The sequence below is a fragment of the Puntigrus tetrazona genome, chromosome 3 (assembly GCF_018831695.1).
Source record: "Puntigrus tetrazona isolate hp1 chromosome 3, ASM1883169v1, whole genome shotgun sequence".
Taxonomy (NCBI): domain Eukaryota; kingdom Metazoa; phylum Chordata; class Actinopteri; order Cypriniformes; family Cyprinidae; genus Puntigrus; species Puntigrus tetrazona.
In genome coordinates, this window is record NC_056701.1 from 1559352 (window position 1) to 1585707 (window position 26356).

The window sequence follows — 26356 nt, forward strand, 5'->3', positions numbered from 1 at the left end:
GTGTGTGTGTGTGTGTGTGTGTGTGTGTCTGTGTGTGTGTGTGTGAGTGAGTGTGTGTGTGTGTGAGTGGAGGCACCCACAGGTGTAATTAAACTCCAGCAATAACAGTCTGGATGGAGATGTATGTTTGAACTGTATGTTAAACTGTGTCTGTGAGGAGAGATGTTATGCATTTTCATGATGATTAAGCATATTCCCTCCAGAATTTACATTTTACTACATTTTATTTAATTTTATCTTTTTTTAATATAATAACTAATTATTTTTTCAACAACAACAAAACTTGCATAAATACTTTATATGTGGACATGCAATAATATTTACGTTTTTTTTTACAATTAAATCAATATATATGTAAAATAAATAAAATAATAATACCATATGCATACAGTATTTATCATAATTTATAAGCCATTCTGTGTCTTGAAAATAAATAAACTAATATATATATATATATATATATATGCAAAATGTAAATTGTATCTCAGGTAGACATTTTATGTAATCCTGCAGTTAATTCTCAGTTTTTATTTTCAGAAAGTTTTGTTATGTTTGTTATCAGATTTGTCACTACCGAAACACAGTAACAATAATTTATTTAGAAGGGTTATACTGACCTATTATTATTATATATATATATATATATATATATATATATATATATATATATATAATTGACATATCACTATATTTAATTTTATTTTTAGTTTTTTTACAAAACATCCTGTGTTTCGGTAGTGACAGTAATGCTTTGGTAGCAAGCACATAACATTATAGAGTTTAAACTCTCACACTAAAAGACATAATGCAATGCAAAAAGTGCTTTTTATTTCCTCCACATATGAGGACTTTGCGTTTCCCTTTTGTCATCACCGAAACAATTACATGTTTCGGGAGTAACAGTTCTATACCGTTGCACACATATAAAAACCTAAATGTTACGGAATAACTCCCCAAAAAGTGTGCTTTAATTGTAGAAAAAAGGTTCCTTAAAGTCACAGTTTTCTCAAAATGACCTATCTACTCACAACATGAAGCTAAGAGAGAGAGGGACACTGAAAACTGTCTGGGTGTGATTAAAATCAGTCTAGACCAATGGACTAAAACATACTGTTTCGGTAGTGACATGAAAATGGGGGACGCATTTTTTTGCATTAAACATGCTTTTCAATATCATTTTCATAGGTTGAGATGTAAGGGCTAGGGTTCAGGATAGCCATCTCCCAGTTGAAACACACACACACACACTGTATATGAATACATCTATAGAGATTGACAAAGTATTTCTCTAGTCCTCTGGCATTTGACTCTCTCTTTCTCAGGACGCTCGTGAAGGGAAAATACTGACTGACGGGCGGCTAAGTGGATTGAGACGGTCCGTCGAGAGAAAGAAGAAGAGAAGTGAGTGAGAGAGAGAGAGAGAGAGGGAGAACGGGGACAAATAATCCGGCTAATCCAGGCCAATCCCAGCCGTTCAGACTCCTCTAGAGCCGCAGACAAAACACGGAGGATCACGCTCGCGTCTGGTGTGCTCTGGACAGGCTGTTTTGGGGGATCCTGGGATGCTGAAGGCCTGCGGCGGGATTCATAAACGCTAGAAACAACAGATCCCAGCAGGACAGAGCTGAAGGAAAAGGACGATGCTGGTTGCCACTCATCTGACAAAACAGGAGAAACGGCACCCGGCTTCGGTGCGGACATGAACTCAGACGCGGTTCTAAAGGAGATCTAAAAGAGGAGATGTCTGGAACAGATGTTCGGAAGACGTTCCGCTTCGTGTAAATCTGAGCAAGTCTCTAAAACCGCGTTAGCAGTGGTTTAGCGGACCTTTTGAAAGGATGGCGACGTGTTAGACACCGAATCGTGTTTTTCCGGCTATAGGAGAGCGTGCGAGCTTTCTGTGACCACTCGAAGGTGTTTAAATTCTTCGTAAATCCTATTAGGCTTCTTTAACAGGTTATTTTTAAACCCGAGATGGGCAGCGGCTCACAGACCGATGGAGCTGATACCGGCGTGTGAACACGTAAAAACACTCGCGTACTCGTAGCAAGTAGATTCGATCTGAGAGTTTGTCATAACGATGCTCTTTAAAACAGTCTTCGGTGCCATTCTTGCTTTGAGAGCTTTTGTGTTTTTGCTGCTCATCCACAGAGGAACCCTCAAGTAATTGGTCAAGTAATTATTTTCCAATTTAGCATTTAGCGTTTGACATCTGAGGAGCCCATCAAGTCGAACTTGGTCATTTAAAACACGTTTCTCGTCATGAGTCTGGGAAAGTTGCCGGCGATCAAAGGCCTGGTGTCCACGTCCCACGGCAAGCGGCGGTTTAAGAGCGACCTGTCGGTGGACATGATCAGTCCGCCGCTCGGCGACTTCCGCCACACGATGCACGTGGGCCGCGGCGGGGACGTCTTCGGCGACACTTCGTTTCTGAGCAACTACGGCGGATCGAGTCACAGCGATGGCCTGCGGAGCCCGGACTCGCCCTCCGGCCCCAAACCGTCGCGGTTTTTGTCGAGAACGCTGCAGCACGTGCGGAAGACGCCTCTGCCGCGGCTCAGAGGCGGCTCGCGGGACTTCTCGTCCCCTCCGCCACACGTCTCGCCCATCATTAAAAACGCCATCTCTCTGCCTCAGCTCAACATGACCGGCGGCCTGATGAGGGCGCTGCTGCCCACCTCCACCAGCTCCCCGGACGAGCCCCTCTGCTCCTACGGTACCAACACACCGCTCCTAGCATACTTTCGATATTTAATGTTTGATTGTTTTGGTAATCGGTTAATCGGGCGATTATTCTGACAATTAATCGAGTGATTGGATAATTATAATGTTTTGTAGGTAATAAATACAACAAGCCTAAGCCTATGCATTAAAAATATTTAGCATACAAATTTAATAGCTATATGATAATAATAATTGGTTCAAATAAAGTGTCAAAACTAACATGTATGCATGTGAAATTGGTTTAAGTTTCAAAGTTTTAAAGTTTCGAAACTAACAATGAATTGTTTTTACACTTCAGAGCGCAATCTATTTTTTGTTTTAAAGATGCAGTCCATAACTTTTTTTTGGTTTTTGGTAAAAATGATCCATAATCAATATTTGAGAAAGCCCATAACCAGCTAGTGTTCAAAACTATCGCCTTACTTTACCTCCCTTTACAACGATTAACTTTTAACGAATTTGAGTGGTATGGGTTTTCGCGGGAAATTTCGTGCGTCGTTGCGTCACGTCTGTAAACGTAAAGACTGCGTTCCGTCTCGCGTTGTTTACCTCAGGATTGAATTTATTAGCCTGTAATTTGTATTTGAACGAAAACCAGTGTAGTTTACTATTTTGGTTCTTAACGTGAAATTCGAATGATGTGAAAATGAAAGATCAGACTGTGCATAAATTGAAATCTACATCTAATACGCACTATACTCGTGTGTCGCCAATGCTGATGTAGTTAACATTAATAATTTGGGAATAAAGTATAACAATAATAATAATCTGCAGGGTTTGATGAGATCGTTAGATAAAGTCACCATTGGTGACAAAACAAAACACGGCAGACTTAGTTCAGATGAAAATGTAGACGATGAAAATGATTATTTGGGTCATACATACCTTCGTAGCCGTTCAGAGTATGCTTATAGTTAGCACATGTAGAAAGACTCTGATCACTGACTGTGAAGGTATAGGTTCATACATGACGTCAAACCAATGAATCGATGAGGTATTCCTGAAAACATTCAGTAGATAACGTAGTTATCATAGATATTGTTATGGTTTGCTGTCATTATTCTTATACAGTATCTACAGCAGCATTACCACTATATTTGTCGCTATAGTAAAAGTTTTTGTAGTAGTAAAAGTGATTGCGTCTCACAGTTTTAGTCACGGTTTTTTGTTTTGCCAAGTAAAGACAAGTAAAGTTACATATTTGGTTTCACAATCAATCTGATTAGTTAAAACGGCGGTTGATCTGCTGCAAGAGTGTTAAAATAAGATTATTTTTTACTGTATTTTTAAAAACATCCCACGGGACTCTGAGACCAAAGACACGACAGACTGAATGACCTTTATCGGTTTGAGTGCTAACACCTGCACACACACACACACACACACACACACACACACACACACACACACACACACACACACACACACACACACACACACACACACACACAGACATCCACACACACACACACACACACACACACACACACACACAGACATCCACACACACACACACACACACACACACACAGATGCACACGCACAGGGACAGAAAAAAGGAAAGTGCTGTGATGTTTTCTGTGGTGTGTGTTTAATGTCTTTGGAATTCTGGAATTTCCCCTTTTCTGGGAACCCAGTACCAGCTCTGAACGACTGACATCAAGAAAGCTCCACACACACACACACACACACACACACACACACACACACACACACACACAGTGTTTCATGGGGACTCTCCACAGGTGTAATGTTTTTTTACTGTACAGACTGTAAGTGTTATTGTTCGTGACCCCTTACAGGAAACTATTGGCATTTTCAGATTTTCAGAAAGTGTTTTATGAGCTTGTTTCCTCGTGGGGACCTAAAAAAAGTCCCCATAAGGTCAACATTTACTGGCATTCCTATCCTTGTGTGATAAATACCAGGTGCACACACACACTCACACACACACACACACACACACACACACACACACACACACACACACACACACACACACACACACACACACACACACACACACACACACACACACACACACACACACACACACACACACACACACACACACACACACACACACACACACACACACACACACACACACACACACACACACACACACACACACACACACACACACACACACACACACTCACACACACTCACACTCACACACACACACACACACACACACACACACACACACACACACACACACACACACACACACACACACACACACACACACACACACACACACACACACACACACACACACACACACACACACACAGTCTCATCCTGCCACCTGCTGGACACTGATCATAATAAGAGTTAATCAATATGTAAAGTCACAAATTACTCACTCATAATCTCATGCCAAGAACAAATCTTTTATAATGAAATGCTTGGCTTGTTTTAAGTGCATAAAGTGCATATATATATATATATATATATATATATATATATATATATATATATATATATATATATATATATATATATATATATATATATATATACATATACAAATAGAATATACAAAAGAATAAGGACGCAAATTACATTTCATTGTGCTTTAAATGAGTAAAACATGTTTAACAACAATTTAAAGCAGCATTACACATTAAACCATATAGCTTTTTCGTCTTTGACCCATGTATATGCATATTCGTTTTTAGTGTTATATATATTGAGGAAATTGAGGTTTATAATGAGATGTCCTCTCTTTCAAAAAGTCTTACGAAGTAAAGTGTGGAATGTGTTTAAGAAGCCCTACGAGCTCTGCTTTTCTCAAACTGTGTGCTAAGGAGTTTGCATTATAAAAAAAGACAAAGTATAGAAGTATGCATCGCTAGAATAAAGATGGATTTTGTTGGACCCATGCAATATCTTCTTTATACAAATGATAATCGGGTGTTATGACAAATAAACAATGCAACATAAGAATAAGCTTTATTTTTCTGGTTTAATAGTGATTAATGTGGATGAATCTCTGCACGCTCGAGTTATGCAGAAACATGACTTCTCCTGTGCTCTCCTGCAGCTCTTCAGTCTGGTTTCATCACGCTGCCTCGTTTATCTCGACTCGACCCGAGCTTGGAGGAGACGTCCGAGGCGCTCAGTCGACGGAGCTCCTTCCCCGAGAACAGCGAGGTCTCGTTGGCGCGGTCCGACTCGCTCTCGTCCTTCACGGTGGACCTCGGGCCCTCCCTCATGAGCGAGGTTCTGGAGATGATCGACAGCTCCTGCGGCCTCACCGGGAGCCGCGAGGGCGAGGAGGAGGAGAGCGAGGCAGATCAGACGGAGGCTCCGGTCAGGCGTCCCATCGGAGCGGACGCGGCCATCGAGCCCAGGAGGTTCCGGCAGGCCGCTAGCATGCTGGCGCGTCACTTTGGAGGAGGAAGATCTGAAGAAGAGCGCCAGAGACCTTCATCCTTTAGACACAGCAGGACACCGTACAGCTTCACCGAGGCGGAGGAAGAAATCAAAGTATGAATCAGAAACTACGCATACGGATTATACTAAAAAAAACTAGCTTGATTTCAAAGACAATTTAGTTTTTAATATGACCTTTATTTAATAAAATGAGTTTTGGACATATGAATCTGTAAACGAGCATCATTCAGACGAACAGATCTTTAGCTCTACTTTTCAGTCAAGTATTTTCAACGAATCTGTCCTGTACGTGTTTTACATTTATATTTTTATGTGCATATGCATTTACAAAACCAAAAGCGCAACACAAATCGACAGTAGATCTACAAAAAATCCTTTATATATTTTAACAGCATGATTTGTCAAGTTTTAAACTTGGTACTGACAGAAATATGTATTTATAAGTTGAAACAATTAATGTTAAAAATACTCAAAATAAATATATAGATATATATATATATATATATATATATATATATATATATATATATATATATATATATATATATATATATATTTTGGGTATTTTTAACATTAATTGTTTAAATAAACTGTTAAAATAAAAGATATGTTCAGGAGCATGATTGTGTTTTACTTCTAAAAATGTAAGAGAGTGTTTAAAATTATTTCTTGAAGATGTAAAAAAAAAAACATTTCCAAATAAGGAACGCATAGGAGAGAGCAATAAATGATTAAAACGAAGAAATTACTAAAACACAAAAACAGAAATACTTTCGGTAATTTTTAAGTGTCTCAAAGCTAAAAGAGCTTGGAGCCGTGTCTTGCATCAATCATATTAATAACCGAGGCGTATGAAACATGCGCTCGCCGACGCCTGCAAAGAATGTTTTTGACTGCTGCCGACTGATCAAACACGTTTGAAAATGATTTATCATATCAGAGAGGAAACCTGCAGGACTGACGGGTTTCTGAAATGTGTTTCTGTTAAGACATCAGATGGAGCTCTTGACCAAATCATTCATCATTTCTTGACGTGAGCTTGAGATCCTCCTAGATTTAAGCTGATACAGGTTTTCAGTCAAAGACGGTGTGCTTTGCTGTTTTTGTGTTAAACGTGAAAGGCCAGAATCGTCGTCAGAAAGAGCGGGAATCAGATTAGCAGTGAACTAAATTAAATAAAATGATTCAGTTCTTTAAAGGTGGTGATACTCAGGACGCAGTCTTTTTGTATTTAAAATACAGTAGTTCACATGTATCCAGATAACTAGTAGTTTCTTCAGAAGGATGTGAAAACTCTACCAGTCGTTACTACCAAAACATTACATGCATCTCAAAAGTAGCTGATATTATTTCTCATCAGAATACTGGTCCAAGTAATTAATAAGGACTTGGTAATACTTGAGTCATTACTAGTGAGTTACCATTATCTTAATTTCGAAATTATTTATTATGCGTAATTAACATTGATTATGAACCTGTCTACGGCGGTTCTTAGGAGTTCTCCAGGATATATGAAAAAACTAGTTTTTGATTAGCTAATTGTGAACTACTAGTTTCAAACGAGTGTTATTATTTACTAAATTGTTAATCAGAGCTTCTTGTTTGGTAATCGTAGTTACTACAATGTTAATAGTGCATTAGTCGTGTTCTGTGTTACCAAAAACAATCAAGTTGACAAATACTCTTCAAGTGTTTGTCGTATCATTAAACCTCTCTCTTTGTAAAGAGGTCCATCTTCACTGCATTCTTTCACACCCTTCGCAGGCATGTCAGTGTTTCCCGTTCATCTTGTTCTCAAATGTCTTGTCTTTACCGCATAGGCAAATCAAAAAAAGATTGTTGACAGACTACACACACAAAAAACGTTGCGGACAAACTGAACATCTAGAGACACGGAAAGGTGCTTTTCATTTAAAACCAACTGAAGCCACGTGCACAAAAACCCTCGCTCCAACTGGACCTTAAAAAACAAGAATTAGACCAAGCTCAGACACTTTCACTTTTCCTGAAATACCGTGTGACTTGAAGGAAGGGCTTCTTTTGACGTGTGTCTGTATTGAGTCCTCAAGAGAACTTTCAGAGCTCTTTTGGCATTCAGGAACTGAACAGGTTCACGCAGACGCTTCAGCGCTGAGGTTGGTCGGTTTGTCCTTTATTGCTAAACAAGATCAATTGCTTTAGCTTGTTTTGAATTTATTCAGAGAATTTGATTTATTTTATTTGCCATGCAGAAGAATGTCTTTATTGTCAATTTGTCTTTTAAATTTTTTTTGGGGGGTGTATTATTACTATTATTAACAATAATAATAATAATACTAATAAAACTGTCCATATTTTGAAAGGAAATCAATGAATTACTGGACAATAGACAGCCTTCATTTCCGCGAGCATAAATCCTTCTAGACTGCTTCTGCCGCTAGAAGAGTTACTTATCTGGATGTTTCTTTTCAGTCTTGGCTATCACAAAGATATTTTTTGAGAAAGTTGCTGATGAAAGAGATTTGTTCACATAATTATAACTAACAGGCTATGTACACTGGATAACCTAAACGTAGCGAATAAACTACCATCTTCTCATGGTTTATGAAGTTACTTCATTTAAACCATCAACCTCTTAAGACTAAATACTATCAACACGGTGTGCATGACCTATTTCCAGTGATCTTCAAAACTTTCCATGAACACTTCTGTGGAGAAAGACTGCCTTCCTGTAAGGGAACGGCAGAACAGCAAAGACGACATCTACCTAACTAAACACAAGTCCCAAGCAGACAAGCTTATTCAGTCTGGAGAGAGCAACCTGCTTAACTCAGATCCAACCCTCAAAAGCATGGGTGAGTGTATTCTTTGCTTTGCTGAACTAGGCGTTTTTATGCTGTAGTGTACTGTGTTTAAGTATATGTCGTTGATGTTTTGTCAAGACAACATATTTCCCAATCTGACCATTGTTTCAACTGGAAACTCTGCGGCTGTTCGCTTCGGACCCCAAAACATTCTTCTCGGGGAAAAACAACCAAATATCGGAAAAGCGGAAACATCCGGGATCGTTGCCGAACAAAAGGAGATAGCAGAACTTGATGTGTCTGTGATCAATATGATCGGCTTACACGAGGCTGAGCTTTACTTGGACTCTCTTAATAATCTCATCGGTCAAGTGCTGAATGAAAACGAAATCCACGCCTTTGTCTTTGTTATGCGGCTGGGTCCGCTCACGGACGCTGATAAGATGGGCCTCGAATGGCTTCAGAGAGTGTTTGGTGATGAAGTTCTTCAGTTTGTGATGGTCCTCTTCACCTATGAGAGCGAAGAGGAGCGCGGCGCTATAAATGACTATCTGAAGAGAAACCCCGACCTGCGGCAGCTGCTGGAGAGATGTGGAGGAAGATATCACACCTGCAATGAGAAGATGAACGACCAATCAGAGATGAGCAAATTGATAAAAAAAATTAAGCAACTGTTTAATAAGAAACAATACACTGCCGTTTTAAAAGACACAGAAACTCAACAAAAGTCTGAATGTGAAAGTGGTAAGCAAGGAGACGTTTTTTTTTAATATCCATACAGTTATAGGATTAAAAACATTTGGAAGCATGGATCTGCATGAACCTACAGAAATATAATCAAAAGTATTAAATTAAAAACATAAAAAATGTTTTTTGTGGAGAAACAATTCACATACAAAGTTAGTGGCAGGTGTATAGTAATACAAATGATATGTTGTTTTTCTTCTTGCTTTAAGAAAACAAACCCATAATCAAGAAAGAAAAACAGGAAGATGCTCCAACATCAAAGATTAGAGTACAACACAGGGTGAGTGCCTAAGGTTTTAGGAATCGGCTTTTACATTAAAATTGCTACACTGTATGTGCGGAGGCATATGTACTGTATATGTGTTCATGGTAAAAGTGTTACTGGGCTCAATTTCCCTTCAAAGGTCTGAATATAAAAAGATGAACATGGAGAAAATATTGGTAAAGGTTGATAATGTAAATATTTGTAAAATATTGGTAGTTTGAAGGTTCTAATCAAGGTTTTAATTAAGGAGTGGATTGTAGCGTGCGAGAGCCATGGCTATCACCATACCTCACCACATTCAGCTCCACCTAACCCTTCTCTTCACATCCACTCTACTTAAATTTACATTTACATTTAGTCATTTAGCAGACGCTTTTATCCAAAGCGACGTACAAAATGAGGTAGGCAATAGAAGCAATTAACTATCAATAGAAGCAATTAACTATCTTCACTCTGCAACGGTAACCTCTACTTCAATTGAGAGTCCCAACACCTCCATCGTTGACATTCCTGCCTTTTACCAATTCTTTACCAATGTATTCAGTAAGGAACGATCTCCGCAGCGCTTACAACCTCATCTGTATCCGAGAGGAAAGACCGCCTGCATCACCCCGCCCGGACACTACGAATTTTAGGTCATGACCTATGGCCTCGCCAATAGTCCCTCCATATTCCAGAATTTCATTAATAAAATCTTCCATGATTACCTCCACCATTTTTCCATCATCAACATTCACAATATTCTTATCTATTCACGTAACTTGAATAAACAGCAGTCCCACGTACGTCAAGTCCTCCAACGTCTTCGAAAGCATAACGTCTATCTTAAGGCTGAAAAATGCGAGTTCAACCAGACTACCATGTCCTTCCTCGGTTACATGATATCAGCGGAAGGGGTTTGTATGGAACCTACTAAGGTGGATGCTGTAATGAACTGGGTAGAGCCCAAAACAATGAAAGAACTCCAGCGCTTCCTCGGCTTAAACTATCTTCACTCTGCAACAGTAACCGTCATAGGTTACCTAATCCCACATATCTTCCAGGAGACAAGGTATGGCTCTCTACCACTCTCTATGGAAATCTGCCTCTGGCTGCCCTGCAAGAAGCTGAGTCCTCGTTACATAGGGCCATTCACCATCCATTCCCAAATCAATTCCATCCTTTACCTCCTGAACCTGCCTCCACAATACCGGATTTCACCTACATTTCACGTTTCCTTACTTAAACGTCACACTGACCCAGTCTTTCATCCTTCAATGGAACCAGAGCCACCTTCCCCTCCAGACCAGTCCTCTGGGATACGATCTACCAGGTCCAGGAAATCCTCGACTATCAGTGGTGGAACGGCCAGCTACAATACCCTCATAGATACCTCCCAGTGGTCCCGAGGAATTTGTCGTCCAGCCCGTGGTCGCAGTTCTCGGGTGCCCGTAGTCACCCGTGGAGAGGGGGGACTGTTACACCCTCTACACGTTCCCTAAGTCCCAGTCACCAGGAATGAATCACCGCCCACTCAATCCCCAACAAGCCACATCCGTGAACCATCACCTGAGTACTAATTGTCAACCCCTGCCCCGCAATCACCACACCCTTCAAATACTCACCTCTGCCACCCACTCTTTGGCTGGAATCAAAGTTACATGGACACTACTGCTTTGATCTTCTCTGTCATCGCTCCTTGTCTCCCTGTGCTCCAAGGAAGTCTGTCTTTGTGTACCTGAGGATGAACCAATACCTGTTTTGAGGGAAGTACTCTTGCTTGTGTACTTACCTTATTACCTGTGCTTGAAGATACGAGTGTTGAACACATTCACCTACCTCACCTGCGTTGTTTCTATGAACTTAATAAATATCACAAAGTTAATAAGTTCCTTCTCTCTTCTGTGTGTGGACGTGACAACCAGAGGTATTTTCGAGAAAACAAGGTTAACTTACCATCTGCTAAACACTAAACTCTCAGTTGATTTTTATATACACGTACATCCCTCTGCGTGCAGGCAATTTTTGCTCAAAGTAAAAAGTTGCTATGGATATCTACATACCCTGAAAGTTATCTCCACTTGTGGAACCGAAAGCTGCATCCACATACCTTCAAACATACCTGAGTATGTCACATAACCTGTTTTCCTATAATACAGCCCTATAATACATTAGTGCTGAAACTAGCAGTAAAGAGAAAGAGATGATCTTGATCATTTAAACCGATGTGGCTACATAACCAAAGTTATATGTAGATAATTATTGTTATTGTTCAGGACTAGCGTATCACATCATACAAGGTTTAACAAATAATCACTAATAACAAATAGATTAGCAAAATAATAGTAATATGTACAATTCAGTATTTTAGTATATAATATTACATTTGGCCCTATCTGCAATACAACAAATGAGAAAACAGTGTAAAACTTTAAAACCATTACATCTCTGTTAAACAAATGGTGAGAAATGAGTCAAAGAGGATCAGTACATATACTCTCTACACATCTGGAACCAATCTTTAAGCGGAAATCAAACAAACAACTTACAAACTTCAAATAGCAAAGTACAGTGTCATGTACTGTACATAAAATGTCATGAAATGACTTGAATGATTACAAATGTGGCTTTATTTCACAGGGAATAAACACAGATTTGGTAACAAAAGCCGGATCAGATGAATTCCTACAACAAGAAACAGGAAAAATGGGTCTTCTTTTACAGAGACTTCATCTTGAAGACAAGCACCACAATAAACTGAGAACTACAGATGTTCTTCAGATAACCAAACATTCATTGCAATCTCATGAGTCTTGTGATGAAAAAGAGCTGGTTCAGACTTTCATGCAAAAATTACTGATGATAAACTACAGGGCAAGATATATTAATGTTAAGGCTAATAAACAGCATCATGCACAGCAAAGACATAATGAATCTGAAGTTGAGGGTGATGTTTTTGATGATGTTTTAAAACATATATCTTTATCTAACAAAGGAACAAGTCAATCTGATTTCATTCACCCCATGGATGTTCAGATGGCCGTGTTTCATTGTGCTGATAGTTTCCTGAAGCAGCTGATGGTGACTAAACTGTCTCAGTGTCAGTATGCCCTGCCTCTGTTTGTTCCTGATCCATTCACACAACAGATTGAGTTTCCTCTCTGGACCTTCAGACAAATCAACAAAAGCTGGAAGATGAGAAAAACCAACAATGAGACCATCAGTCAAATCCAGCCAATATACAAGGCGGAAACTCCCATGGTGTTTTTCTTCAGGTTTGGCTCTGTGTCTTCATCCAAGTCTCAGCTGCTGAACAGTCTGATCAATGAGAAACACAACACATTCTTCCACAGGAACTGTTCAGGCAGCAGCAAAACCAGAGTCCTGATGGATGGAGTGGTGGAGATCACCTGGTACTGCCCTTCAGGGTCACATGATGATAAATTCAATGACTGTGTAGCGTTCTGTAATCTACACGGTGATGCAGGAGACCATGAGAAACAGCTGCAGATCCTCACTGAAATGAGCTCAGTTAATGTTGTTCTTCTACCACAACAGGACAGGAACGACAAAAATGCAGCAAAGATACAAAACCTGTACAAGGACAGAAAACCACTCATTTTCCTTTTAACGGAAGATGAATCTGAAGTGAATAAAATAAGAACAGGGAAATTAAAAATTGGTTTAAAAGACAGAAGTCAGGCAGATGTATCTGGAGAACTTGGAAAAGCTATAAAAGATTGTCTCTCAGAATCATCTTCCATTTTCAGACTTGAAGATATGTCCAAACACTCAGACATCAGAGTAGATGAGAAAGAAGATGATGACTGCAGGAGAGGAAGAGAAGCAGCACAACAGATAATCAATTGTTTGGAAAAGAAAAGTCTGATAGAAATCAAAGAATTATTTCTGCCTCATCAGGGACAACTGTGGCATCAGTGGAGTCAGAAGAACAAAGAACTACATCGACCTCGAGGAGATGAGATAGAAATGGACATTAGTAGAAAACAAACAGACTTAAAGAAAATCCGTGAATTGCAGCATGTATCTGACATCAGTGAGTTCATTAAATTATTCATTAATAAAATTCACTCAAATACTGCAAATAAAAATATATATTTCCTGAAATGGCTTGAAATATTCCTGGATGAATATATATTTGATGACCTTTCTGCTATACATAACAAATATGAAAAAGTGGTCAACAATTGGAAGACTGAAAGAAAATTATGATAAATCTGAGCAAATGGTAACTGAACAAGCTGAACTTGAGAGAATATCTGAGGAACTTCAAGCTTCATCCTTTGGTTTGGAGCACATCATGAGGGAGATTGGTCAGATCTATGAATCGTGTTCATCTGTGAAGGAGAACAAGAAAGACCTGCAGGTTCACTTCTCTTCTCTCCCGGGTCTTGCAGCAGAGATGATGATCTCTGGATCTCCACTGGAGCTGATGGATGGAGATGCTGCTCATGTTCCTGTGATCTGGATCTCTGCTGTTCTAGATCAACTCGTCCAGAAATTGGGAGACCAGAGAGTCTTTGTGCTGTCAGTTTTAGGGATCCAGAGCTCTGGAAAATCCACCATGCTGAATGCCATGTTTGGACTCCAGTTTGCTGTCAGTGCAGGCAGATGCACAAGAGGAGCTTTCATGCAGCTGGTCAGAGTCTCAGACGAGATGAAAACACAGATGGATGTTGACTATATTCTGGTTGTTGATACCGAGGGTCTAAATGCTCTAGAACTGGCTGGAAGATCATCTATAGATCATGACAATGAACTGGCCACATTTGTTGTTGGTCTTGCAAATTTGACTCTGATCAACATTTTTGGAGAAAACCCGGCTGAGATGCAGGACATTCTTCAGATTGTTGTTCAGGCCTTCATAAGGATGAAGAAGGTCAGATTAAATCCCAGCTGTGTGTTTGTGCATCAGAACGTCTCAGACATTGCAGCTGAAGAAAAAACAAAAGAGGGAAGGAGAAAACTGCAGGAGAAACTGGATGAGATGACAAAACTCGCTGCTGAAGAGGAAGTCTATGATGCAGAATATTTCAATGACATCATTGCATTTGATGCACAGAATGATGTGAAGTATTTTCCTCATCTTTGGGAGGGAAACCCACCAATGGCACCACCAAACCCAAAGTACTGTGAGAACATTCAAGAACTAAAGAAAGCTATTATGTCTCATGCAAGAAGATATGATAAAATGATGCTGACAGATTTAAAGACCTGTATTAAAGATCTCTGGGGAGCTTTACTAAAGGAACGCTTCATCTTCAGCTTCAGAAATTCTCTGGAGATTTCACTTTACAGAAAACTAGAGACCGAATACGGCAAGTGGTCCTGGAGTCTTCGTAGTGCCATGATGGAAACTGAGAACAAACTACACAACAAAATAGAAAATGAAGCAATTCATGAGATTGAAGAAACTGCTCTTCACAGAGAAATGAAGAAGACGACTGAAGAAGTGGAAAAATCAATGACAGAATTCTTTGACAAAGACAAAAACAATACTATACTGATTCACTGGAAAACATCATTTGAAATCAAAATCAAAGATGTTCGGGAAAATATTGTAAGAGAAACAAAGAGAAAATTAAATGAGATTCTTCAACAGCGTGACTTAAAGAAAAAGATTGATGCCCAGAGAATAAATCATGAAAACACTCTCTATGAAAAGAGCAAAGAACTTGCCTTAAAATTTAAAGACAAAGCAAATGATAAAGAAACTCTAAAAAAAGAGTTTGATTTGTACTGGGAACAGTGTGTAAAAAAGATCATCACAGACACTCCTCAAATGAAAAACATTGACATACTGATGGATGTAAAACGGCTTCTTAATGACACGAATCAAGGATACCTCCCATTAGACCACAGAAAAGAAGGCATTGAAGATAGTATGTTCAATGTGTCAAGGTTTTCTAAATATTGTATTATCAAAAGATCTACAAAAAAAGTAATAAGCAACGCTATGATGGATGCTAGCCAAACAGTAAATGCATCATTTGGACATGCTCAAAATTTGTCTTCAGAGGATGAAGACAAATTAAGATCATTAGTCTCTCACATTGTTCAGCAAACAGACAGAATGATTCAGTCATTTAACATTTCAAAGATGGGCTACAACATCAGCTGCATTCAACAACTTACAGATTACATAAAGAAGAGTGTTAAAGAACATCAGCAACGGCAAGTAAAATATGTGTTCAAGAATGAATTCCTTATGGATTTGATTCTTTTAATCTCTAACAGAGCAAACAGTATGATCACTGACCAACACAGACTGTTCAGAGAGGCCAATGATCCAGTTTTCTATTTGAAGAGAAAGAGGGAAGAGTACTACAGTATTTTCCAGAAATACTGTCAAGGAGCTGCATCAGCTGCCATTTTTGGAGCAATCATCTGTCAGAAACTGAAAGAGCCCATTGAGCAGAGCGTCTACAAGAAGACTGCCAGAGATCTGACAGGTGAAATAAGATCAAACTGTGAATCACTGAATGGAAACAGATCAAATCTGGAGAAACACATCTTAAAGACATTGGCAGAAGAGGAGAACTTTGACAATTACATCAACTATATTCATAATCCCAGAGATCACTTCAAGAGTTTCATCAGAGATGAAGCCAATCGCTACATCAATGATAAGTTCAGTGTCAGTGTTTTACCCAAGATGAAGGAGAACATTAAACTCCTGCAGCAGAAGATTTTGGAGGCAGCTCATGAAGCTACTGAACATGTTAAACTGAAGAGAGGAGATGTTGGTTTGTGGTTGAAGAGTTTCACACAGCAGCTCTCAGACGAGCTGATCTTCTCTGAAAAAGACCTCAGTGGAGTCAAACATGATGATGTTGATGATTTCAGCCTCCTAGAAGATGTGATAAGACAGGAACTTCCTGCTATGCTGTCTGACACCAGTAACATATTCAACACAAATACCTTTCCATTAAAGCTGGACCATAAATTCAGGCCAGATGAGCTTCTGATTGATCACTTCTGTCAGTGCTGTTGGATTCAGTGTCCGTTCTGTAAAGCCATCTGCACCAACACCATAGAAAACCATGATGGAGATCACAGTGTTTCCTTTCATCGTGTTATAGGACTAAATGGAATACATTACTTTAAAACTGAAAACCTGTCTGCCCATATCTGCACATCAGCAATAGCAAACAGTGCTCTACATTTTTATCCCAATGATTCTCAAAAAGTCCTCTGGAGAGATTACAGAACAGCAGGAGAAGATTATGCAAAGTGGAGCATCACTCCTGATCTGTCTGAACTGCCCTACTGGAAGTGGTTTGTGTGTCACTTTCAGAAAGATCTGGAAAACAAATACTGTAAAACATTTAAGGGACAGGGCAAGATCCCAGATAAATGGAAAAATTACACTAAGCAGGATGCCTTAGAGAGTTTGGATAAATACATATAATTGATCTACTTCTAATCTGCTGCACATTCTAGTATGTATAACATTACTTACTTTATAAGAATATAGGTTTGAACTAGTTGAACTAATTTGATTTATGAGCAAACAAAGTTAGTTTAGTCATTTTAATGAAGTACCTCTCAGTGCCGTCATAGCATGTATGTGTAGCGTATCAAAGCGCATCAGAATTGAAGGAAGGAGATTGTCAGGAAGTAAACAAGATTAACGGTCATAGACAAGGCACACCATCATCATCATCACATGTAAACTCAAGATAGTAATCATGATTCCAAATTCTTGGGACGGAACTTTTCTACATATGCAATAAAATCATCTTAAAAGGACACTGAGCAACTAATCACTGATATTAATAACAGCATAAAATATACTGTATGTAACCCATACATTTGACTATCATGTGCTAATCACTTATTGTGTATGTATTTTCAATAGCTACTAAATAGCTTATAGTTTTATATCCATGTTTAGTACGTGTGTGTTTAAATGTAATCAAATGTATCATATTCTTGTTATAAAAATCATGTCCAAAATTATACTCTGCAAGAGCGGGGAAATTCAGACCACGTGACTAATGAGATTACACTCGCGATTTATTATCCATACCCCGAGCAAGGACAATATTTATTGGCTATAACTAGTTTCGGGGATGTGTCCAAAAGGTTTAAAGAGTTTAAAAAACATGATTCTGATTTTGCTCTTAGTCTGGTTATTTAACTATGCTTTTAGCTATGCTCTTAGACTGGTCATGCTTTTTGCCATCACTTTTTGAGTGACGTTCCAGCTTTCTCCAGCCTGCACGTTCACTGCTGCCTGCCCAGCTTTACAACTTCTTTAACTAACAAAGTAACCAAGAACGTCCCAGATACATGCTCTATTTGTATATATTAGTAATTTCATGATTATTGGCAACTTAACCATGACTTTCTATGCACGTAATTCCATTTCCATCCCATTACCAACTCACAATGCTGTAGGTACGTCCTCCTAAAGTAACAAGAAACCAAAGAACGTCCCAGATGCATTCTCTATTCGTAATTCGTAATAAGCCATTTCATGACTTACCTGCAACATAACCAGGACGTAGTATGCTCGTAATTTTATATACTCTCTGATTACCAGAATACCAGGTTGATCAAATCAAAGTTTCTGAACTCTGGAAAGACACCAAAAGCTTTTTTTTTTGAATATCATTGTTTTTAAAATAGTAATGGTTAGTTACCATGACAACTGGCAAACTTCAGCTGCTGAAGAAGACATTGTCTGACATTTTTTTACTGTTTTTTTTTCAGTTATACCAGAAAATATCATCATCTACAGTCTACTTTAAGTACTTTTTACCTCTGTGATTATGGTATTATTATTTAAAAATGTCTGCTTGCAAAGTTTACACTAGCATATCTGTTTATGATAATGGTGCGGAGCATGGGACATCTTTAATACTTTTTTCATATTTCCCTGTATTTCCTGTGTTTTTATTAATAATATGAGAATGTTTTAAAAATCATATTTGTGTGTTGTTCAAAAGAAATAAACTGAATTCATTTTGAGTCTGTGTTTATCATTCACGGCTGTTGGAACACCTTTAGTTTGGGCATGTGAGGACAAACAACTCAATTAGTACAAAACTTTTCATCCATGACGTCGCTGTTACAAACTGGCGTATCCAGGAATTTCACTTTTCTGGTTGTCACAAGTAAGTTAAGTTGTGGCGACATACCTTTGCTCACCAGATAATGTTGCAGATATGTAACAGTTAAGGAATTTTGTTAGCTGGGTAGCCACGATGAGAAGAAAACCCATCTAGTCTTGTTACTTTGATTTTCTTTCGTTTCTTTTCATTGTGTATGAGGTTCATGTAAGTTAGGTTTTGCCCGCTCTGTTTCCAAGTTCAACTCTGACTATGCTCACTTTAAAACTAACCAGCCCGCTATTACGCAGTCTTCAGCCAACGTCCAAACCAAGAGCTTCCCAAGACTTCAACGACCACTGACCTTCCAGCCAATCAGCAACCTTGGGAAACCCCTTTCTGCTATGACGACAACAAAGGCAACACAAGTACAAATCTCTAGATTCATGCTGAACTTGTGAATGTAAAATTAATTTTAACCTCACTGAGGAATTTTTTAGGAACGCTGAGGAAGTTTTCTTTACAAAGTGATATTGCCAACTGCTGGCCTGGCAGCATGATCAAATGTTTTAGTAATTTTCTTGGGTGCGTTGTTTTGAAATTGTTTTGTTGTATTGTCTTTATATTGCTGATAAAGTTAATGCAATAGCCTTCTTCTGTGTACTGCTTTCTAGTTGTAGTCTTTGTTATTTTTGGCAAACAGGGTAAAAGCTGCATTTAGATCTGCACCTCCTTGCCTGATTCCACCATAACATCTTGCAGAAATTAGTCCAGGGTTCTCAGTTATAAAAATGTGCGTGCGCTCGCTGATGATTAGGGATAATTCATCTGTTACTAACAATAATTAGGAGTCGTTTACAAGGCAGAGAGCGCAAACCTTTAATTTGTGCACAAGTTCAAGATAATTTGTGATTCATAGATTTCACATCTGAAAGAATCACATACGCACAATTTTTGTTCCTACATTCATCCTAAGAGTTGCACATACACATATCAGACAAATGATCGTAAGATCAAATGTAGGATGGTTTCTGCGTAACATTTTATAAATGAGGGCCCAGGAGTTCCTACTACGGTATATAAAGACATACAGTAAAAACAATTTCTTAAAATTTACGGAAAAAAAACCAGCAGCTTTGGTAGCCAGAATTCAACCAGAAAAAATGCGGTAACAACATTTTATGTTAAATTTACAGTTAAATACCTGCCACCAAGCCAGCAGAGGGAGCCCTTGCCTCCGGATGATCTGTGTTCACTTCCTCTGCTGCTACTTCCTGTTAAAGGACTATAAATACTGAAGCAGGCCTCTCACCTGCAGGTTGTATTGTTAGATTGTTGTTTCTAGTTTCCCTTGTGTTTCCCGAGTCTTAGATTCGTTGGTTTTGACCCTGCCTGTCCTCTGGTACTCTGATTGTTTGCTGCCTGACCTGACCTCTGGCTGTTTTTTGGATTTTGTTGTTGCCTTGCCTCTTATACTCCTGTTTGCTGTGATTTGACGCCTGCCTGCTTTGACCATGCTTTTGTTCAATAAAAGCCAGCGAATGGATCCGCACGCCTCAGACCCCTCAATCATGACAATAATAATTTCATTAACTGACATAATGTTAATAAAACCAACCTATCAAAGTACAGAAATCTGTTTGATACCTTTGAAATACACCGATAGGCACCAAATGCAGATGGTGCTGAGAAAGTCACGTGATGAACCAAAGCCCAACACAAGAAGCTTTTAAATACCAACACATATGCTCAGTGTCATTCACACAAACACTCAACATCACCATTGTGAGACTGAAATATGGAATGAATGTAACAACATTACATGTAACATACAACCCTAATAAACATAACCGATAAGAAAAACAAAGAAGAAACAGTTATTTCAAAGAAAAGTAACTTCAAATTCTGATTAACCATTTAATACGTTTATACCGTAGCATTTTTAACCATTAAAATCACGACTGTTTTTTACAGTGCAGACTACACCGAGATGTATTTCAGTTCAAAAAACAATCAGAATCAGGATCAGAAAGTGATTAAAGGAATATTTGAAAAAAACAATACTCAATAGACAATAAGACGATAGACAGTATGTGTACGTACAAAATGTTAATTTTGACCAATGTGCTTTATACAAGGGCTAGCTGAATTTAGACAAGCACAATACTGAGTTTAGTTAATGTAGAGTATTGACTCTTTGAGCATTTAGGAGCTGTTTTGTAGCGACCACCATGCTTTTGGTGATGCGCTGGAGCGTTCTTTTCAGCGTTTACTTCCTCCACTGATCCATAGACACCACATAGATACCTCTTTGTGTGTCAAATGATATTCTCTTGAGGCAGTTTTTTTTACAGACCTGGATATTTGTCAACTTACATATTCAGAAACACCTGCTCATTGGTGGAGCAAAGAAGCAATTGTCAAAAGATACCTGTTTTGCAACTCTTCAGAAAATGGACGGGTTTCAATTCCTGAGACTTCACTGCGCCTCTTTAATGTTGCCAACTCACATACATTTGGTCACATGCCGTGTCTCTCACGATACATAACCAGAACTCCCAGCTAATAGTAACACAAAATAATCAACAGAGGACTTTTTTGGTCTAAACAACACTTTATAAAATATACAAAATACAAAATCCACTGTTACATTTTGTGTTTTATTCAATGATTATGCTTGATGTTGTTAAGAATTGGATTTGTTGTTACTGTTGTTGCTGTTTTTGATGTGGTTTTGTCTCTTCTCTTGTCTCTCCAAGCGCTCGTTGGTTACGGTGACGTCCGAGAGGGGGTAGCAGTGTTTCTTTAAGCATGTTTGGAAGTTTCCTTCACGAGTTCACCCTTGTTTATCTGTTAACTAAATCAAATGTATTTAAAGAATTTATTCCTTGTATTGCAGATATATAACAATGGAATGCAATATTTCATATTTTTACATCTAAGTGGAAATTCTTTTAAATTTGTACCACTGTCTTCAAAATAAATGAAAAGAAACCAAAAATAGTTGTTTTTTTCCATTATTGCGCCAAAAAACGCATCAAACCGTGACCCCATTACCGAGGTAGGTACCGAATCATGACATTTGTGCATCGTGCCACCCCTATATATATATATATATATATATATATATATATATATAAATTCTGTTCAGTTTCTTGCACAGACCGATCATTTTGTGTCTTTTAGTGTATGTGTATGTTTTTTGACTGTTTTCAAAGCCATGAGTACCATTAACCGCAATGGTTTGAGTTAATAATCTTTCTTTGAAACAGAGGTACCTAAATCTTGGTTTTTCTTAGGGTACATATATTTTCAATGTGTTGTTATCACACAGTTGAAAGTCTTAAAATGAAAGTGTTAAAATGAGCCCATGCGGGATCATTTCAAAATCCTGTCATTTTCAGAGACAAGTGAAGAGATATTCTGATGATTCGTGTGTTAGGGTGTTAAAAAGAGCACATGTGAACTATGGTAATAATTAATGCAACACATCACTAAAGAAGAAAAAAAAGAATTATGTGCCTAATTTCTGAAAAGTAGCCTAAATCATTTAAGGAGACAGATGTGTAATATCTTCCTTCAGCATTACCACCTTAAAGCCTTCCTTAGGGCAAAATATATCAGACCAAAATATTATCAATGTAATAACAATCTCTTCATTATACATCCCTGTCATTGTACTCTTCTACATTATACTGTTCAGTGCTTTGATACAATCTGTGTTGTTAAAAGCACTATATAAATAAAAATGATTGATTGATTGATCAATGTGTTTATTCACAGTTAAAAGTAAACTTGCTTTAAGATAGATAGATAGAGTTTTAAAAAATGTATGAAATGACACAAAACCATTCACAATATTAACTCCTGAATATTAAACTACTGAATAAAAAATAAATAGGTAAATTGTGACTTTTTAACTTTCATTCTTTTCAGTCTTTTTATATTTTTTACTTGCAAACATTTACACTTGCAAGTTTACATCACAAAAAGTCAGAAATTCAAGAAAAAGTCAGAATTGTGAGATAAAAACTCATAAATGGCAGAAACCATAGATTCCATAGATATCTGCAAAGACATGATGAGCAAAAACAAAACAAAAGTTAATGAAGTATTTCTTTACAGAGATGAAAAAAAAAAATCATCAAAGTACACATAGACTGAATTTTAAATGCGCCATTCAGAACATCATCTCATAATCCAATTCACAAAGTGCTGAACGTTACCAGATCCTTCATCATCAGGATCAAACTGATTACAGTAACGGGCTCGTTTTGTAGTATGTGGTACTTCTTTTTCAGCTACATCTAAAGCTTTAGCCAATTCTTTCTCAAGATTTTCACGATATTCATGTTCTGCTTGTTTTCTTGTTTTTCTTTTAATTCTCTTCTGGAGCTTTAGCTTTTCTTTCTCATGCTTTTCTATCAGGTAGTTTATGAAGTTCTGTTGTTCCTCTTCTAAGATTTTTTTTCTTTTATTCTGCTCCTCAATTAGTTTCTTTTGCTCCTCCAGTTTTCTCTGCATCTCTTTTCTCACATTATCATCTGTGTCTTTCTTGATCTCCTCTTCTCTCTTTTTAAACTCCTCTTCTCTTTTTATCAGTTCATTCTGCATCTCCTGTCTTTCTCGCTCGTTTTCTTTCTTAATTTGTTCAATTTCCGATTCATATTTGGCTCTCAGCTCTTCTTCTATTCTCTTGATCTCTTCTTCTTTCTCTTTCATGATTCTGTCTTGTTCCTCTATGATGTTCTTCTCCACCTTCTCGAACATCTCATTGGTGTAGAAACTCCCTCCATTCACTGCCACCATACAGTCAATCTTATCCAGCAGATCAGAAACCTGTTTTCGGTTTTCAGTCTCGTTATTATTGAACACGTGGTGTCTCTTGCCAAACTGCTGGACGAGATTCTTTGAAAAATCATCATCTTCAATAAATTCTTGAATTGTTTTTCCTTTAAGATCATCTCCTCTGGTGAAGAGCACAATGGTGTACATTTTGGATTTCTCTCCAAACATCTCCTGGATCATCTGCACTGCATCTTTCTCCTCTTTAGTAATTCGTCCCAGTTGAATCACCAGCAGAAACACATGTGGACCAGGAGCTGCCATAGAGACACACTTCACAATCTCCTTCCTGGTCTCAACGTTATCAACCCCAGTATCAAACAGGCCTGGGGTATCGATCACTGTTATCTGTCTTTTGGTGAACTCTGTAATTTCCTTCTGACAATCTCTGGTCACTGAGCTTGATTTCATTGTTGATTTAAAGGCTACTCTTCTCAGTATAGTATTTCCTGATGCACTTTTCCCTACACCCGTCTTTCCCAGCAGCACAATCCTCAGATCATCGTTGTGTGTTACACCTGAACAGTTAGAGAACAACACTTATTACAATCAAACAAAAAAAGGTGCTTATTATCAGATTCTTTTAACCATTACAAACATTGCAGTCTGTGCCTCAATGTGGACTGTGTGCAAATCTGAGAGAAAATCTCATTTGTGGCTCACTTAGAGACATTTGTGATCATTAATTGGAACAGAAAGTTGTGACTCACATCATTTTGTGAAATTATTGTGTTAATTTCAATATGAAATTATTGACCAACTGTAAAACCACGATCTATATATATATTATTATTATTATTATTTTTTTTTACTTTTACCTGTTGTTTTCATCACAGATCCTCGCAGGTCCTCTATTTCGACTCTGTGTTTGTTTCTCTCCAGTTCTAGTCGATCCTGAAGGCACATGAAGGTCGTGTAGCATCTTCCATCTGTCATTTTCACCATGTTCTCCACATCCTGAAGTAGATCTGGAATCTGTGAGCTGCTCTCCAAAACAAAACATCGACTTGCAATCATCTCAGCAGATGAAGAAGGAGCTGTATTCATTTGACTTGTCAACTTCTCTTTGATTCTGAGGACCATGATGTGTTCGCTGAGGTTTGAGCTGAAGATCTTCCGCATCTCCTCCATTTCTGCTTTGTCTTCAATGCTGAGTGGAGCATCAGGAATAATGAGGAGGAAAACATGAACTCCAGGATCACAGAGAGACACGCAGTGGAGAGCCTGGCGCATCACTTCCTCCTCGGAGAGCTGACTGAGAGCTGGGAGCTCCACCAGACTGATCTGATGATCATGAAGCTCCTTCTCTGTCTGCTGCAGGATCTGCTCTGATACGGAGGATTTTAATCTCCCATCGCTCCCACACACAACCAGATTCAGCTTCACACACTCTGCAACTGATAACAGAAGCAAAATCAGAGGAAAAATATTTGCATTTATCATTTGAAACGTTAGATGTGATTCTAAGGATGCGCTCACACTTGTCATGTTGGTTTCGGTTAAAACAAACTTGCTCTGTTAGTGTGGTTTGTTTGAGTAAGTGGTGCGCACCAAAAAAAGAACGCTAAAAACGATGGGTCTCGATATGCTTTTAAACAAACTCTGGTGTGGTTCGATTGAAGTGTGAATGCAACACGGACCAAATCCTTCTAAACTAACCAAAATCAGGAAATAATGACAAGATGCGATGAGAAACGCTGAGCAGCTATAAGGTAAAGTACCTTTTATGATATCTTTGTGAGTTTGCAAATGATATACATGCAACCATGCTTAGTCTAGCAGATGGAATTAAGTTTGAGTTTTTAAGTCGAAAACATCTTTTGTTTGGAGTGATCGGTAAGTTCTGTCGCGTCATTTAACATGATCAGTCAAGTTATAAACTTATCACTATGCTATAAGGTTCAGAGTCTGTAGGGTTGCTGTCAAAAAAGTGTACCAGGACCAAATGTATCATTTTCCTTTTTGGTCTGGAACAAATAAACCAAATGAACCGAACCACAAGTGCAAACACACCCTTAGCCCGCGTGTCCACCAAAGCGTTTTGGTCAGCTGAAAACGCTCAGCTTTTTTCCGTTAGGATGCTGCAGTTGCTATGATATGCAATATCCACTTAAGTAATGGCAGACAGCATTGTGAATAAAATGTTTCTCCAAACATTGCATCTCATAACAATATCATGGCAGTCTGGCAATTCGATCTAAATACACAAAAACTCAAGCAATACTAACTCCATTGCTGTTCAGCTGCAGTACAGTTGGTAGTCTCTACTCTACTCCGATTGGCTGACTAATTAATAAGTGACGTTTTATCTAAAGTTGAACATTCTTCATCTCCCAGCACAGAGGAAAAACGCTTAAAAAGGCACTCAGCATGCTCCTGTAGTTTTAAATAAATGGCGCTCCCATTTAGAACAACCAAAAAAATATGCTAGCTGCGGAGAAAACACTTTGGTGGACACAATGCCTTAGACTTCACTGTGAAATACTCTGAATGTTCACCTTCAGCACAAACCAGGTGCTGTCTATTATTCA

The 26356-nt window shown here is 38.4% G+C and overlaps 3 protein-coding genes across 4 annotated transcripts in view; 2 read left to right on the forward strand and 1 right to left on the reverse strand.

The window, feature by feature from the left end:
- cdc42ep1b (CDC42 effector protein (Rho GTPase binding) 1b) overlaps nucleotides 1-6591 on the forward strand; it is a 7592-nt gene extending 1001 nt beyond the window's left edge. Inside the window, exons 2-3 of the mRNA XM_043227300.1 lie at nucleotides 1323-2716; nucleotides 5777-6591. Coding sequence (XP_043083235.1) covers nucleotides 2263-2716; nucleotides 5777-6228 — 906 coding nt within the window. The 5' untranslated portion in view covers nucleotides 1323-2262 and the 3' untranslated portion in view covers nucleotides 6229-6591. The remainder of the gene's footprint in view (nucleotides 1-1322; nucleotides 2717-5776) is intronic.
- Nucleotides 6592-7993: 1402 nt separating this feature from the next.
- Nucleotides 7994-20470, forward strand: LOC122329645 (interferon-induced very large GTPase 1-like). Its single transcript, XM_043226042.1, is given in 7 exon segments — nucleotides 7994-8264; nucleotides 8789-8963; nucleotides 9051-9656; nucleotides 9869-9939; nucleotides 12544-14099; nucleotides 14101-15908; nucleotides 15939-20470. Coding segments are annotated over 6 exon segments (5595 nt in total). The 5' UTR covers nucleotides 7994-8264; nucleotides 8789-8806; the 3' UTR covers nucleotides 17336-20470.
- A 2266-nt stretch (nucleotides 20471-22736) lies between these two features.
- On the reverse strand, nucleotides 22737-26356 carry LOC122329992 (GTPase IMAP family member 4-like). Of its 2 annotated transcripts, none has more exons than XM_043226764.1 (3): nucleotides 26324-26356; nucleotides 24644-25222; nucleotides 22737-24343 (listed from the first exon to the last, which is right to left on the reverse strand). In XM_043226764.1, exons 2-3 carry the CDS (start codon nucleotides 25056-25058, stop codon nucleotides 23169-23171), a joined length of 1590 nt encoding a protein of 529 aa, XP_043082699.1. In that variant the 5' UTR covers nucleotides 25059-25222; nucleotides 26324-26356; the 3' UTR covers nucleotides 22737-23168. The 2 variants fall into 2 exon arrangements, with proteins under 2 accessions (XP_043082699.1, XP_043082691.1); XM_043226756.1 differs by having other exon boundaries at nucleotides 24638-25222.